Source organism: Suncus etruscus, chromosome 1 (genome assembly GCF_024139225.1).
Source record: "Suncus etruscus isolate mSunEtr1 chromosome 1, mSunEtr1.pri.cur, whole genome shotgun sequence".
Classification (NCBI taxonomy): Eukaryota; Metazoa; Chordata; class Mammalia; order Eulipotyphla; family Soricidae; genus Suncus; species Suncus etruscus.
In genome coordinates this window covers 184529579-184545880 of record NC_064848.1, presented here as the reverse complement: position 1 = coordinate 184545880, position 16302 = coordinate 184529579, and the positions used below count along the sequence as shown (strand labels likewise).

The 16302-nt window shown below is 50.7% G+C and overlaps 1 protein-coding gene and 1 long non-coding RNA gene across 4 annotated transcripts in view; both read right to left on the bottom strand.

The window, feature by feature from the left end:
• The window catches only part of LOC126020453 (uncharacterized), a 35429-nt gene that overhangs the window by 11515 nt on the left and 7612 nt on the right, over positions 1-16302 (bottom strand). For 2 of the 3 annotated variants that reach the window (XR_007499591.1, XR_007499590.1), the window contains exon 2: positions 7718-7895. This is a non-coding gene — a long non-coding RNA (uncharacterized LOC126020453). Of the gene's footprint in view, positions 1-7717; positions 7896-16092; positions 16170-16302 lie in introns of those variants that run through there. The other variant, XR_007499593.1, reaches the window with a different exon arrangement.
• HOXB4 (homeobox B4) lies at positions 9372-12981 on the bottom strand. Its single transcript, XM_049781127.1, has 2 exons — positions 11793-12981; positions 9372-10909 (listed from the first exon to the last, which is right to left on the bottom strand). The coding sequence occupies exons 1-2, from the start codon at positions 12241-12243 to the stop codon at positions 10611-10613; spliced, it is 750 nt and encodes a 249-aa protein (XP_049637084.1). The 5' UTR covers positions 12244-12981; the 3' UTR covers positions 9372-10610.

The following is a 16302-nucleotide window of genomic DNA, read 5'->3' as shown; positions in this document are numbered from 1 at the left end:
GATGAAGTAGGGGGAGGAGTTGGAAACACAGGGAGGGATGGAGGGGTGACTCCCTCTTTCCCTGTTCCAAAAGACAGGGCCCTCCCTCAGTTTCCTTTAGTTCCCCCACTTCTTCAGTGCCCCCCAACAAAACAGACTGGAATAGAGGCAGAAAAATTCCATGCTTCTTCTCCCAAAGAAAAAAGTAATCCTCCCCTTCTTCAGGCTTTGCCCTTAAATTACAGAGCACTATTTGGGGACCAAATTGCCCTGTGCACAACATTACACACCACTGTACACAAACCTCTACTCTCCAGGTAAGAGCAAGGGGGTTACTTGTCTCCCACACTTTGTGTATGGGGGGTATTCTCCTACACTCACCAAAGGAGGACTGGATAGATTGGAGCCCCCTATCCTTCAACCTTTTTTTTTTTTTTAAGGAGCATACCCAGAGGTGCTCAGGGCTTACTCTTGGTTTAGTGCTCAGGAGTCACTCCTGGTGGGTTTGGGAGACTATATGGTATTAGGGACTGACCACAGTTGGTCACATTCAAAACAAGCATCTTACAACACGGTACTATTTCTCTGGACCCTCCTATCCTTCAGGTCTCTTGATGGCTTCACTAGCCTTTCCCACACACCTCTTACCTCTATGTCCTGCCCAAACTACCCCTGAATCTAAACTCATCAAATTCCTTTCACCAAGCTAGAAAATGACCCCTTCACACACAGCCCAGTGTAGGGTCTTCACCTCCTTTTCTCCCTGGACCATTTTCATCCTGGACTCCCCCATGAGAAGGTCTTGTACACCACCCACCAGCCAGGCAAAGTCTGAGGACTCAGTGAGTGTCCCATTGGGGCACTCCTGGGAGCCAGTGCCTACTTCGATGCCAGGGCTGGGCCTAAGCTGCCACTCACACTGATGCCATGAATAATTAACACCTAGGCAAGGGCATCACTCTCACTTCCTGCTCAAAGGTTTACACTAGCAGACAGAGTTAAATATCATAGATAATAGTGGCTATAAAGTCACTTGGCTAAGCTCCAGTCTGGCAAGGCAAAGCCAGGAACCAGAGCAGGACTTGGCAAAGGCTCTGGCCTCTTCCTCTCATCCATCACAACTTTGGGGTATAGAGGAGAATGTTCCCAGAAGCCACCCTGACTTAGTTCCTCACCAGCAGACTTTTTCCAAAAAGGAAAGGACTGAGACCAACATGCACACCACACAGAACACCTAGAGAACCCTGGGGAAAGTTTTCAGCTCTCCCCTTCTAATCTGCATCCCCTTTGCTCCCTTTTTGGATGGGAACTTAGGGACTACACTCCAGCTTTCTGGAACTACCAGATTCTCAGAACATTTCTTTTCTAGAAAAACTTAGAAAACTTTCCCCTGCATTCACCCCAAGCACAGCGTCCCTTGCTGCTGAGGAAACTTTCTTTGTTTCAGGAGGTCGAAGGAAGGCTACTGGGGTATGAATTCATTTCCTTGTTTTGTCAGCCAGGAGGGTGGGGAGCCTGGGTTTAAAGCTCCTCTCCAGGCCCTTCACCCTCTATCCCTATTGTCTCCCCAATTTGGATAGCTCCTTCTTCCCTTCAGCATTGCCTTCCCCTCAGATTGAGCAAGCAGTGGTCCCCAAGCACTAGACTGGACCCTAGACTAGACTGTGCTCCTGGGTCCCTCCTGCTCCTCCCAGCGCAGGGGACTCAGATTTGGTTTCCATAGATCACAAAAATCTTTGCTTTCAACTCCAGGCATGTTCCCCTCCACCTCCACCTCTCCTGGCCCCTGGGCTCCTGCTGCTTTTCCGAGCTGGGCTGGAGTCGGAGTGAGCAGAATCCTGGAGGGGAAGCTCTGAGAAATGGAACTCAGTCTGCTGCAGTTGCTGTATGAATGTTGGCTCTCTCCGGCTCACAAATATAATTTTTATATTAGGTCATGGTCTTTGAGTGGGTTTATATGCCAATAAGGGCATTTCTGGTTTACCAAATTTATACAAATCTCTCCTTAATTGATAATCACAGATGCTGTAATTTAAGACCTCCAGCTATAGAGCTTTCATATTAACTGCTGATATATTACTGTAAATTGTCTGAAATAACCAACTCCTGGGAGCAGAACAGAGAGGGAGGAAGTGCCTCTGAAAGCGGTTCTCTCCCGGCCACAGAAACAACCCCGGCTTCCACATCATTTTCCTCCGTGAGAAATGATTTATCGAAGACACGGCCATAAACAACACAACTCACTCACAAACACACGCAGGCGCTCACATACACACACGCGGGCGCACACACACACACAATGGCTGGCACGCCGAGAAGCTGACATCCATATTGCTATAAATCAAGAGAAAGGTTGGAGGAGAGGGAGAGGAAGAGAGAGAGAGAGAGAGCGAGAGAGAGAGAGAGAGAGAGAGAGAGAGAGAGAAGAGGAATATTCCTAAAATCTCTATGCAGTGCCTCAATGAGTATAAACACACAGAGCACCGTGTGAAGAGAAATGGCAGGAAATGAAGATGGCTATTTGTCACATTTTACGACAATAACATTAATAACAAACAATAAATTTACATGGACAGAGAAGACACGGTAGGTAGTGAGAAACCCCTTCTACTTACAATACCCCAGCCCGCGGTGTGGCTCCGGCTGCGGGGCTGTTTTATTGCTGTCTCCCTCTCTTTCTCACTCTCTCTCACTCTCTCACTCTCTCTCTCTCTCCCTCTCTCTCCCCCTCTCCTTTTTTTTCTCAGGGTACAGGCTTGTTTTTCAAAGGACAGTTGAACTGCACGTCAGAAACAGGGAGACCGAGCCTGCGATTTTCCTGACGAATACATATCTATTCTGCAACCTCGGCATTAATTATTTAATGAATCACGTGACCAGGAGGGGGAAGGGGGTCTTTCGATTTCAGGCTCAAAGGACCACTATGACCTTCCCCTTCAGGAGGAGAAATTTTCTTGCAAAAAAGAGGTCCCCCCCCCAAAAAAAAAAAACCCACCAATGGAATAGTAGCAAGTTCCCTCTCTCTCTCACACACTCCTAGCTATACCTTCTGGATAACGTACAGTTCCCTAACTCCCACCCCACCCCCAGACACACACTTACCCACAGCCCACCTCTCCTCTCTCCCTTCTCTCCTGCTTCTGCTTAGTTCATGGAGGTGCAGAAATAGTCTGCTGGGGCGTCTGGGGTTGGGGGTGGGGTGGGCACAGAGCCCTTCTCCAAGCCCCTGGTATCCCAAGCTTCTCATTCTCTCTGCAGCCTTAAGATGAAGATTCCCCCCACCCACCTACCCACCCACCCCCTAACCACCACATAGACCCACTCCTTTCTTTCACTCTTGGGGGTTTTATTTTTAGTGGGACCCACTTTCCCTTTTCCCAAATAGTCAACCACATTGTTAAAGGGACCAGTTACAAGAGCAATGCTTCCGAAGTCCCTGTCATATATTTGTGTAAAGACTGGGGTTTCTAGCTTTCTCTTTCTTATTTCCCCCCCTCTCTGGCACCCTTTGAAGGGTGCAGAACAGAAACAGAGTAAAGAAATGACTCTGGTACTCCCATAGTTGAGAATAACCACAAGGGGGACTTTGATCCTTGTGTTGTTACTATTTTAGGGAGCCCAATTCTACTGGCCTTCTGAGTGCACTGTACAGGGCTGGGAAACAAAGACCCACACTAAGGGTTCTACACAAAAGAAGTGAGTACTCAATCTCTCTCTCTCTCTCTCTCTCTCTCTCTCTCTCTCTCTCTCTCTCTCTCTCTCTCTCTCTCTCCCCTCTCCCTCTCCCTTCTTAGGTTGAAACCTATCCTCCTCCCCATCCAAAGACAGCTGGAAATGCAAACTGGAGGAGGGGAAGTGTAAAGGGAAGTTTTGAAGGCGACCTGGCAACCTTGGGTCCCTATTTCCCAGGTGTTAGTCCCCCTCTGTTTCCAGTCAGCTGACAATAGACACTGATCAATTCGAGAGGGAAAGATGGGGGTTTAAGGGAGAAATTCACCCTCTGGTTTAGAGAAGAATGTACACAGACTCTCTACTCCTTCACCTCAGCCATAAATAAAAAACCAAGTAAAAGAAATGGCCCCAAAGCTTTGCAGACAGCTTGACTCCAAAAGGAGCAACCGTTACAAGTTGATTCCGTCTCAAGCAAGGTGTGAAGATGCCCTGCAAAGCAGAAGAAGCAGGAAAGACATTCCTAAAGAATGTCCTAAAGAATCCCCAGCCACACTCTCACTCCGGCCTTATCTTCAGCAGCTCTGGGGCCTTTAGGCCAGGCAGCCTAAAGAGGGGGGAAACAATTCCGATATGGGTTAGGGAGCCTGAGGCTGGGGGGCCAGGGAAAGGATACTAGTGGTTTGTTAGGAGATTCAAAACCAAAAGCAATTCAGCAGAGAGCAGTTTCTGATCGAACTAGCTGCCTTAATAAACCCCAAGGAGAAATTTCAACACCCCTAAGTGGTGTTGGAGGGGGCAGCATGACCCTTGCCAGGGCACTAGGTCAGCCTGGCCTCCCTCCCGACCTGTCACCGGGGCCAGACTCTGTAGGGGAGGGGGGGACAGTCAGCTCTGATTGTCCAGATACAAAACACAGACTATTGTTGAATTCAGCCTGTTGCCAGTGTGAATCTCCCAGCAAGGCCCTGGTCCCCCAAATCCACTGAAATAACCCCCCCCCAAAGAAAAATACTCCTTTAAATGAAAGGGGGAGAAGGAGAGATTAATGTTACAAGCTAAGGTATGCAAAAGCAGTATCCTCTGAAAGAAAAAAAAATATTTTTAAGGACAAGAAAAAGAACAGCACACTGACAGGAAGGCACGAGGGGCAGGTTCTGTTAAAATGCCCACACTCTCTTCGGATCCTGGGAATGTCCATGTTCAAATAAACAAGCGCCCGCTCTCGAGCTGAGCGCTTTCTTGCAGCCGATAAAGTGAACGTTTATACTGTGAGAAAGGCGAGATTGATTTACGAATCTGAACGCGCCAGTTTTATGGCCGATCACAAATCCGTCAGCGCTCAACTCACGCTGGGAAACTTCCCAACAACGCTTTCCAACCAGACCTCCCCTCCCAACCACTGCTTCCCAGGGAGACCCTGCCCAGGGCATCGGGCTGCTTCTTGGGGCTCCAAAGGGTCTAGATGTGCCAAGACCTGGGTGGATGGGAAGGAGGAGAGCCAAGGGAATGTCAGGAAAGAACAGTCCAAGAATTAGGAGGTACAGATTGACCCAGCTGCTGGAATTGCAAAGGGAAGCCCAGCCCGCTGCTGGCAGCACTCAACTCTGGAGCTTTTGGGATCTGGGAGTGAGGAAAAGGGGGATATCTTCCCATTCTCACCTATGGGACTAAAACCCTTTCATGGACCCCAACCTTTCTCTTATCCATTGTTTTGCTTCTCTCTCCCTTTGTCGAACCCCCCTCATGTTCACATTGCAGACAGTAGCTTTGTAAAGTTCCCTTCGGCAAAATCTTTATCAGCTGGGCCTATAGAGGGCTTGAAATTAGTTGCCTGCCCAGGGGAAAATAGATGCTCATCTCCCCTGAACCCAAATATTTTAAGCCAAGAGCAAGTGCAGCTTGCTTTTTCTGCTAGCTCTCTTTCCTGACCAAGGTCTTTAGCCCTTGCCTTTATTGTGCCACTGAGAAACAAAGGAGATGACACCAACCAACACCAGTTATTTCTTGCTTGGGACAATCCCCAGATGTCAGAAGACACTTTACAAAAAGCAAACCAACACACACACACACACACACACACACACACACACACATCTCAACAAGGTTCTGTCTCTCCTCCTGGTCTTCATCCAAAAAGGAGCATTTCTTCTCCCCAGCTGGAGTCTGTCTATCTGTCTGTCTTGTCTCTCTTTCCCTTTATTCACCTCTCCACCCTGCCACCAAACAGATGGTTGCTGTGTAAGTTTTTTATTTTATTTTTTTTATTAAAGCAAGTAGAAAACAATTGTAGAAAGGCTGTCTGTATATTTGGGATTCACTTCTAAACAAACCTTCCACTCATTTTTTGAAAGAAAAAGTTGTGGGATACTGGTTAATAGGCGGAGCTGTCTCTAAAGAGGGTCACATACCAGCCCTCCTCCCAGATCTCTCACTCTCTCCTCAAGGGGGGAAGTACTGGGGTTTGGCTCTGTAAGTAACTTCTCTGGGAGCAAGGATTAGGAGGGTATGAGAGTTTCCGGAATAGCTCCTTAAACAAAGGAACTACTTCCAGCCTGAGAATGGGTTGAACGGCAGTAGATATGCACAACTGACCTCTGGGGACTCTAATCTCAGGGGGTCTGTACCTGGAGACAGTGTGCCCACACTCTCTCTTTTTCCTTAGGAGAAACTTCTGATCACACCCCTAGCTTGCTGCCCATCTCACTTTTCACCCTTCTCCCAGCTCACTGGGAGCCCACCAAGAAAGGAGAGAGGGACTATCCAGGGCGGAGGAGGATTCGAACTGGCCTAGGAAACCAGCTCTGCACGGAGGCAGGAGATAAACCAGCGGCCGCATCCTTCCCCGGCTGCACGCCCAAACTGCTATGTCCTTGTCTCCCACGATGGAGACAGTAACAGGAAAATAGTCCAAAAATTCCGAGAGAGCAAACAAGGGGTTGGGGGCTAAAAAGGGAGTTGAGAAGATGGACACACAACACCCCAAGGACCTCTCCCTGCTGAGGTGTGGCCCTCCCTCCTGGGCAGGAGGCAAGAGCCCACACAATGTCCAGTCTCAGGGAGGTCAAGGGGCTTCCGAGGTCAGTTTGTGGTTCGAATACTGAGCTAATCGCCTAGAAAACGTGGCCTCTCCATGAACTCTTTCTCCTGCCAGGCTCCTGCCTCAAAGCCTCAGTGAGCCCCAGGGAAAGGGGGCCAGCACATTTAGGACTCAGGCAGACTCCACTGGCTCCCTTTCCAAAGAAGGAGGGTCCCATAGGAGGAACAGAGCCCCCCAATTCAGACTACCAAAGAAAACCAAACTGAACCCCCATTCACCAGGAAGAAGGGAGGTGCAAAATGGAAGAGGAAGATGCTGGTGACCACAAGAACTTTCCTGGAGTGTGAAAGGACCCTTTTTAGTTTCCTGGGCCAGAGAGTTGCAAATATTTGCATAGACTCCCAAGCAAGATATAAAAAGGAAGGGGAAAAAGAAAACATCCAGGAAGACATCCACCCACAGCCCACCAGCCTTCAAGCTTGACACTCTTGGGGAGAACTGGGGTCCATTTTTCCAGGAGGCAGTATTTTACTGGTAAACTATATATTTTACTGGTAAACAGACAGGGGACACCAGCCTCAAAGTAGCTTCTGGGCTATCACAGAGGCCACGCGAACTCCTCCTGGTTGGCCCTCACACAGGCACAGAGACACACAGGCAAGCAGACATACGGGCAGGCACACAGACGCTGCATTTTCCCAAAGCAGAAAAACCCTCTGAACTGCCTCACAAACGCTTCTTCTCTGGGTTTTTTCAGAGGCCCTGACACCTCCGTTTCAAGCAGTTCAAACATTCTCCAGGTGCGGCCCCTCGCTCGCTCCCTCTGAACCAAGCATCAGTCATCATAAAAGGCAGCAAACTGGACCAAGCGTTCACCATAAAATCACCGCGAGAGGATAGTTGAAAAAGAAAAGGAGAAAAGGAGGCGAGAGAATGTTTCTTCTTTCCCTTGAAAAAAGAGCTCATAAAACAATCAAAAAAAAAAAAAAAAAAAAAAAAAAAAGCCAGCCCAGGCGAGGGCTTTGTTACCTTTGCGCCTCTCGCCTCCTCGCGCCCCGACTCCGAGGATCCCATTCATGATGAACGGCTTCTTCCAAACTGAGAGAAAAAAGTTTTCAACTTTATGGTTCCAAATTTTTTCCCCCTCGCAGATCCGGGAGAGACGGCTAACACTTTTTTCCCCCAACAGCCGGTCTGCAGAGATTTGCTGTTGAATAATAACAAAGGAGAGAGGATACGTATTTAAAGAAAAGAAGTGATTAATGGTTTTCTGTATAATTCTCACATTTTTCTTAGCTCTTGTCTACACAGAATGGCTGTGAACTTTAAGCTCTATAGAAATCTTTTTTTTTTCTATTCATACCTTCCAATTTGCAGCTTTGATTTGATTCTATAGAGACATTGGGGGGGGGAAACATATGCTTTTTAAGAACTATTTTCTCTCTCTACTTGCCCCCCTCCCAGTCCCCTGGCACTAAACATCACAGCAATTCGATTCCACCGAAACAAAGCTCCCCGCTTTCCCCTCCAGGTCTGGTCTCACGACTCTCCCGGCCTCATTGAACAGGCAGTTCCAACCGCCCTGTCCTGAACCCAGGGACCATGTCCTGGCCCTTCCCAGTGCCGCAACCCAAATTCACAATAAAACATGCAAGTAGGGTTGGCTACTTTTATTTTCTGAAGGGAGATGGGACAAGGAAAAATAGAAAGAAAAAAAAAAAAAGACTGAATGGCAGATATTCTCCAGAATCTCCCAGCTTTTTTGGAAGCAGAATGGCTGGACTCCTGGGCCATCCTAAGACCACAGACCTTCAAAGTTAGAGGCCCCAAACCTTAGAACTTTTCACAGGGTACACACAAAGGCAACCCAAGTCTGACAGCGGTTCTGAGGGTCATCTTTGGCCCCCTCCCCCTACTCCCACGCCATTCTAGGGGTGACTGGGACTTCAGAGACAGAAAGCTATTTGGTCCCCAGTCGTACTTTCGATACTTTCTATGAGAAAGAAAATGAAAATTAATACAGGAGCAGGGCTTCACAAAAGAGGCCATTTGTCTTCTTGATTATCTATTTGCTTGTCAGAGTTTGAGCTATGGCACCGGCTAGCTCCTTTGTAATATAAAAATACTCGGAAAACCTGCAAACACCCAGAAACATCTGTGCCAAAAATTAGACTCATTAAAGCCTTAAACACCTCAGAGGAACACGATACCTTCTTGCGCGGGAGGAAAGAGGCTGGACCGCGCGGAATCCTCTCGCTCGGAACTTTAATAAGCAAAGAGCCTTCTGTCTAGAGGAGACAGCTTAACCGCATTTTATTTGCTTATGACAAATAAATCACAATATGAAAGGTTTTGCCATACTTAAACCTCTGGTGTCCTACAATGAAACACCCCCACCCCACTCCCATTAGGAATTGGAATCAGCCCTTTCAGTTCTTTCGATCCATTTTTGGGATTGGAGAGGGGAAAAATTAAAAGGCCCCCACAAAACACATTCATCTGAGAAGGAAGCTAAACCAGCTATCACAATTCGGAGCCCTGTGAGATCGAGATTCCCATAGGACCCTTTGAAAGAAAGCCTCCAGAATGGACAATGCCAGACCCAGGATGCCATCCCGTAGATACTGGGCAGCATCTGTCTGGAGCATCACACCATGATTTCAACAAAAACACACCATGCTGGTCACAAGAAACCAAACATTTATTTCTATTGTCACTCTATACAAGACGCACATCTTCACACCAAAGGGTTCTAGACTCAGGCACCTTCAGATAACTAGGAAGAGGCCTGGCTTGGAATGTCAGAAAGAGAGTAAGAAGAAAGGACGCACGGGACATAAAAATTAAGAATAAAATAATAATAATATAATAATAATAATCGATGCAACAATCAGACTACGGGAAAGGTCTCCACAACACAAGTCAGTCTCCGTGATGGGAGGGGCTCGACCTTTATGTCCTAGTTTCACATTCATTGGCAGGCGAGGGCCTGGCAGTCCAGCACCAGATTGGCAAAGGGCTTACCCAACTTTCCCAATTCCGTGGCCCCTCCTCCTGCCTGGAAAGGTTTGACCTTCCCGAGGAAGGCCCTCCCCGCTCTCTCTTTTGGTCTTGGACTCAGTTTCCCTGGCTACTCCTAGATGGCCAACCCTGTTTCCAACCCACCTCCTTCTCCCCTTCTTGCTGTGCCCCACAACCAACCCCAAGGTGGAAGGTGGGGTGCGCAGTCAGTGGCCCCCAGACGGTCACGGAGGGGGAGGAGGGTGGTGTGTGTGTGTTTGTTACCGTGGCCAACACACTGTGCTATGTGGCAGTCAGAGGGTGCTGTCGCTGGGTGGCAGGAATGGGGGACAAAGAAAGAGAATCCAGGCCGGCTTCCAGCCGCAACAGCAGCAGCAGCAACAGCAACAGCAAGCAGCAGCGGAGGCGGCGCGGCGCCGGCCTCATTTGTTAGCTGGGTGTCGAGGTAATGGTCGCCGCCGAGGCCCGTCCTCTCCTCGGCAGAGTAAACAAGACAGATGGGCCCGGGCCCGGCGTGATTAAAGATGAAACGTGGATTCATCTTCGCCAAAGCTGAAACCAAGGAGCGCGGCCTCCTCCTATTGCTCTTTCTGTCTTTTTTTTTCCTTCTTCCTCCTCCTCCTTCTTCTTCTTCTTCTTTTTTTGTAAGGAAGAAAGCAAGAGACTTGAACCTTGCTTCTAAGGAGGGGGTTTGCCCCACAACTTCTTATTGTCTTTTCTATAAATAAAGCTTCCCCTCCCTCTCCTCTGCGTTTATTCGTGTAAATAGATCAAGGGAGGGGCGGGCAGGTAGGCTTTTGGGGGGGGCCCAAGCCTCAGGGTCTCCTCCCACATCCCCTCCCACACCCCCAAAAGCTCAGCACGTCACCCACCCCCCACCCCAAGGTTCTGGATTCCCAGGCTAGAGCGTGGGAGGGCCTCCGTTGGGCCGACTGGGGGGCCCTCCTGCGGCGCCTGTGGTGCCCCCCGAACGGATCTTGGTGTTAGGTAGCTTGTGGTCTTTCTTCCACTTCATGCGCCGGTTCTGGAACCAGATTTTGATCTGGCGCTCGGACAGGCAGAGCGCGTGGGCGATCTCCACCCGCCGGCGCCGCGTCAGGTAGCGGTTGTAGTGGAACTCTTTCTCCAGCTCCAGGACCTGCTGGCGGGTATAGGCGGTCCTCGAGCGCTTGGGCTCCCCGCCGGCGTAATTGGGGTTTACTGGACACACACAGAGACAAGGAGAAAGAGAAAGTTTTATTGCCCCGAAAGGGAGGAGGCAGGGCCCTTTCTTCCCCCTGCGCTGCCCTCCCTCTGTCCCTCCCTCCCTCTCTCTCCCTTAACCTCTCCTTCCTCAACAGGGGGTGGAGATGAGGAGGGGAAAAAAAAGGGGGGGGGACCACTGGAAGCAAGAAACCACAAAGTTTTGTTTTGTTTTGTTTTTTGGAGGATTGTGTTATAGTGATGTTGTGTTTGGAGGGTGGAGAGGAAAGGAATCTTTACAAGCTTCTAAGGGCCTCTTTCTTCACCCCTAGTCTGGGGCCCAGGAATGGGAGAATGGGGGCTTGAGATGGGGAGGGGGTGCTCCCCAGGAACCTTTCTTCTGGGAGTTCCCACCCTCGCTGCTCAGGTGCCCAGCAGTGTCTGCCCCCAAGGAAAAAAACTTTTGCCCACTTTTGGAGCCCAGAGCCCGACTAGAGGAAAAAAAAACCTAAATACTGGGAGTTGACTCAGCCTTCTGCTTAAATACAAATTACCTCCTCCTTCTTCTCCCCACCCCGCCCCAACTTTCCAACTTCACTTGCATTTCCCTGGCGGAAAAAAAAAAAAAAAGTCGCTGGTTGAGAATGGCCAAGAGGATGGGGTGTGAGTGTAAGGGGGGGGGGGCGACTTCAAAGGCGCACGGCCCACCAGGCCATAAAAATTTATGGGGGATGTAATTATGTGGCTCTGAAAACAGGCGACCGTAAATCTCCCCGCAATGGCGAGTTTATAGCGGGGGGACAACTGGCTTCCCCCAGTTTCTCCCCCGCCTCCCCCCCAGCCTCCGCCGGTCCCCTCGGTGTAAAGCGCCGGGGGGTGGGAGGGCCGCCCACGCACTCACCCGTGCTCACGTGAACTTTGCGCATCCAGGGATAGACGACGGGCTCTTTGCACGCAGAGTGGGACGGGCTGGGGTGCAGGGGGTTCTGGGCGCAGGGAGGCGGCGGGGGGCTGCTGCTGACCGCCTCGCAGCGCTGGCCGGGTTCCGGGAGCAGGGCCCCGGAGGGCGGCGGCGCAGGAGCCCTAGGGGACAGCCCGGGCGGCGGCGGGGGCGGCGGGGGCGGCGGCGGCGGGGGCCCCGGGTCCCGGCAGGCCGCGTAGCGCTGCACGGTGCACGCCGCGCGCCGCCCGAAGCCCGCCTCCGGCTGGAAGCTGCTCTCTCGCCTCTGGCCGCCGGCGTAGTACCCCGGCGAGTGGTCGCTGGGGAGGTAATCGCTCTGTGAATATTCCTCGCACGGAGGGAACTTGGGGTCCACATAGTTTGAGTTGATCAGGAAAGAACTCATAGCCATTAATTTCTGGGAATTGCCCACAAAATATACTAAAATTTATTCCGACCCCTGACTCGTTTTCCTGTTTCCGAAAGCCCTCCTACTTACTGTCAAGTGAACAAAGTTGGGGACCCACGTGATCCTCGGAGCCAATGGCCTCCCCGCCTGCGATTCCCGGATAAGGAAATCTGCTCACCCGGACCCTACTCCAGCCAAAGAGGTTTATTTCCCCCTTCTCTTCCTCCTCCCCACCCACCCAACACCAGGATTTACATAGGGCTCCAGCAGAGCCGCCGCCTCCTAGCCAGATTCTCCCCGGGATCAGAGAGAGAGAAGTGTGGTAGCTGGGTGGGTAGGTGGGGGTGCATGTTAGGGCGTGGGGCAGAGCGCAATCCTTGAGAAGTTGGGGTTCCCGGTGTATCCCCCCCATCCTCCTGCGCTACCTCACCTCTGTGCGGTATTCTCTGTCTTCCACAGTACCCCCCATCTCCTCCCTCAATGAGAAGGGAGCCCAGACACTCTGCATCTGTGTGGGGACTCAGTGAGGGGGTGCGTGGGGGCTCCTATGGATGAGGGGAGAACCCACTGGCGGCCGAGGGACACTGAGCAAAGGGCTTTTCTTTGCAGCCCGAATGGGGAGGGGTAGGGAGGGAGGGAGGAGGCGTTGGGAGCAAGAGGGGCGGGTGCAGGAGGGAGTTGTCAGAGATGAATGGAACCGCGGGCGGATCGATAGGAAATTCATGCACTAATTCGGGGAGACCTCGCCTTCCAAATCGCATTTAGCTGCGCTATTAGTTCGGTTGTGTCAGTCGGTCCGTCTGTGCCCCTCTCCTATCCACTCATCCCCCCTCCTTGCCGCACAGGGCTCAAGCCCAAAGAAATGACTTGATTTCTCACACTGAATGTGTGTTGGCTTAAAAAAAAACCTGCAACTTTTAAGAGCAAATTGAATAGCAATTTGCTTATTCCAGAACCACCCGAGCAATACTAACCACCGAATCCAGACGTTCTAATTGCCGCTAATGCTGCTGCCTTGGCGGCAAACAAATCCATAGCCTTGTAATGCGAGTGGGGGGGTAGGAGCCCTCGATGTGACCCTCCCATAAAACACAATCACACCCCTTGATAATTGAGCATTTCCAGGGCATCTCATTCTGAGCCCAAACAGAAAGATGGCCTTAGCATCCGCTTGAAAAGTCAATTTCCTTTGCCTTTGCTCACTGAAGACAACAGTGATTTTCCCAGGACTTCCAGGATGGTCTCCCTTCACCCAGAATAAAGAATAGGTGGGCTGGAGACTAGTGGAGACGTTAAAAAACCATCACCATAACATGAACCTTTTCAGAGCAATGGAAAAAAAAATCCAGGTTCCCAGGGGCAGACATGGGAAGATATCAGGTAGATCATTCCTTCTTCTCCAACCCACTGAGGGAGGAAAAGATAGAAGAAGAAAAAAAAAGAGGAAGAAAGGAAAAGGAAAGAATCTTCGCGTGGTCAGTCACTGGATTGTCCTCATTTAAGAAAAAAATTATAATTTTTTCTTCAGGGGAAGAAAATGAGCGGAGTGTTTATGTCAACTACATATTCCCCTAGATACGAATTTGTGACCACAAAATTCCTTACACAAATTCGGATCTACAGGGTATATACAGAAGACAGACAGATCTTCGTGGCCCAGACATTTTTTCCAGTTCTCCTACTTTCCGTGCGCTCTTCGTTTGGGGTGTGGTTTGAGGGCTTTGGTTTTATTTCGTTTTGTTCTGGTTTTGAGCTCTGAAAAAAAGCCACCGTGGGTCCATTCTTGGGTTTCTAGGATTTCCCCCTTCTTGTTCTTCTATGATCAAGAGAGGCAGAAGCAGCCGGGTCTGCCCAAGGACGCGAACCTCCCGGCTGCTCCACGACTCTGGGCGGCGCATGAATTATGAGATGTAAACATTAGCTAAGCACAAAAGGAGGACGGGTCATCCCGAGGCTGCCGCCAAGTCAGAATCAGGCCGTTTGGGTGCTCTCATGCCCCTCCCCTCCCCCAGGACCTTTTTTTTTTTTTTTGTAGAAAAACAAAAACCCCTGATGGACTCTTCTATGCCCTGCCAGCCTTTAGTCTGCGATCAAACGAATATCTGGATATTTCACTGGGAGTCTCTCAGCAAAGGGAAGAGGGAGAGAGAGGCCGGCAGGGTGTGAAGGGGGGTATCATAAAAGCTCTTTTGGAAAAAATCAATGGTAAAAAGAGAAAGAACAGCTGTAAAGAAAAATGCTGGGAGACCAAGCAGATGGCCCCCCCCCATATTTAATGACAGGCAATTCCGTTTACAACCTGAGAAAAGATCAAAGGCATTTCATTTCCGAATGAAGGGCAATAAGGAGCCATAAAAGTTGCAGCCTGGTGATATTCTTGTCCCCATTCCTCCCTTCTCTCTAGACCCAGGCTGGTTAATCCCTGTACATTTGCTAGTTCTGCCACCTGCCAGTGGAGCCAAAATGGGGGTCTCTCTGGGAGAGCTAGGGGATCTGTATTTTCCCAAGGAACTTTCTCCTGAGGCTCCCAGTCACCACTGAATGTCTTAACTGCCAGAACTGGTGACTGGGCTGAAGGATGGTGACAACTAGACAGTGAAACTAAGGGCCTTCACAAGCAGGGCAGGGCAAGAGTGCACACAAGATTCCCCAGACCCCTTAAGCTATCTCTTTGGGTTTGAGAAATATTTGCAATCCTGGTGGGCAAGCCAGAATAACGTGCAACTGATGAATACATACAGCACCCACAAACAACAATCCTTCAAGCACCATACCCAGAGGTCTCTGCCATGTCCATCCCCAACCCCTTGCAGGTGGAAGGAGAAGTGCTCTCACCTGCCAACAACTGGGTCCAGAAACACTTAGGTTTTCTGTTTCAAATCTAATTGCCACTGTTAGTCTCCCTCCTTTTCTGTTTTCTTGACACCACACTTGTAGCCAGGCTGAAGTCACTCGTATTTGGAAACACACACACACACACACTTGATTGCACTGTAGTTGTTACCTGTGCCCAGAGTGTGTCCTCCAGTGCTTAAACTCTGACAGTTGTCTGGATGCACAGCTCAGGGAGATTGGATTGTGGCCCTGGGCCCAGAGACAAAGATGCTTGGATAGCACCCACCTGATACCCCCAACCTAAAGCAGGGACCATCTTAAATCTTGGCACAGGCCACTCAGAGCTCCACGACCCATTCCAGAGCACCAGGCCCCTCCTCCACCCCATACCTCCAAGTCCTTCTCAACTCGCCCCGCTCTCCCAAACCCGTTGGACTCGTTGGTTTCGGAATTCGGGGAGGTCGCTGGGCCTCCGCTGCTCTACACCCACACTTCGCGAAAAATGCGCCCCAGGGGGGCTCAAGTCCCCCCCCAAGACTGACTGGTGCTTGGAAGGCAGAGCCCCTTAGGTTTGGCTGGTGGTGGGCACTCAGCGAGGGAGTTTTCTCTGCGCGCCTGAAGCTGCCACCTGCCCATCCCTGGGAGGTGCCGCACCCCACCCCCTGGCCGCGATGGGCAGAAGATGGGGTGCATCAGAGATTCCTTTAGCAGAGCCGGAGACTGTCTCTCGCCAGCAGTCCCGGAAAAGTATTCACAATCACAGGCGAATTTGAAGGACGGGGCCAAGCAGAACCTCCGCGCCGGGCTAAGGCTTCAAACCCCGGCTTTCTGCCGCTTCTCCGTCCAAACAGCCACAGGTTGCCCGAGTGACCCCTAACTGCTTCCCCCCCCCCACCCTCGGCATCCTCAAAGAATCATCCACCTTTAACCGCTGGGGAGGGAGGGCACCCCAAGCTAGAGAGGAAGCCCCGCAGTGGGGAGTGGAAGGCCCAGAGGGAGCGGGCAAGAAGTACTCACCGCGGTTCCCCGCGCCCTCGGCCCTCCGAGCACCCGCTCCGCCCTGGCTTCTTGTCCACTATTGTATGTCCGGAAAAACCTGACCGAGGCTGCGGGACAGAGCAGCTCCGGGGCCCTTTTCCAGGCCGGAATAAGACTATTTTAGGGGTGGGTTTTTTTTTGGGTTTTGTTTTGTTTTTGAAGTGCAAGTTTTCGTATTAATCTCATACT

Excerpts from the sequence above, each read along its gene's own strand:
- HOXB4 (XM_049781127.1), bottom strand. The coding sequence starts at position 12,243 with ATGGCTATGAGTTCTTTCCTGATCAACTCAAACTATGTGGACCCCAAG. Across the intron at positions 10,910-11,792 it reads CAAAGTTCACGTGAGCACGG|TAAACCCCAATTACGCCGGC; the intron begins GTGAGTGCGTGG and ends GTGTGTGTCCAG.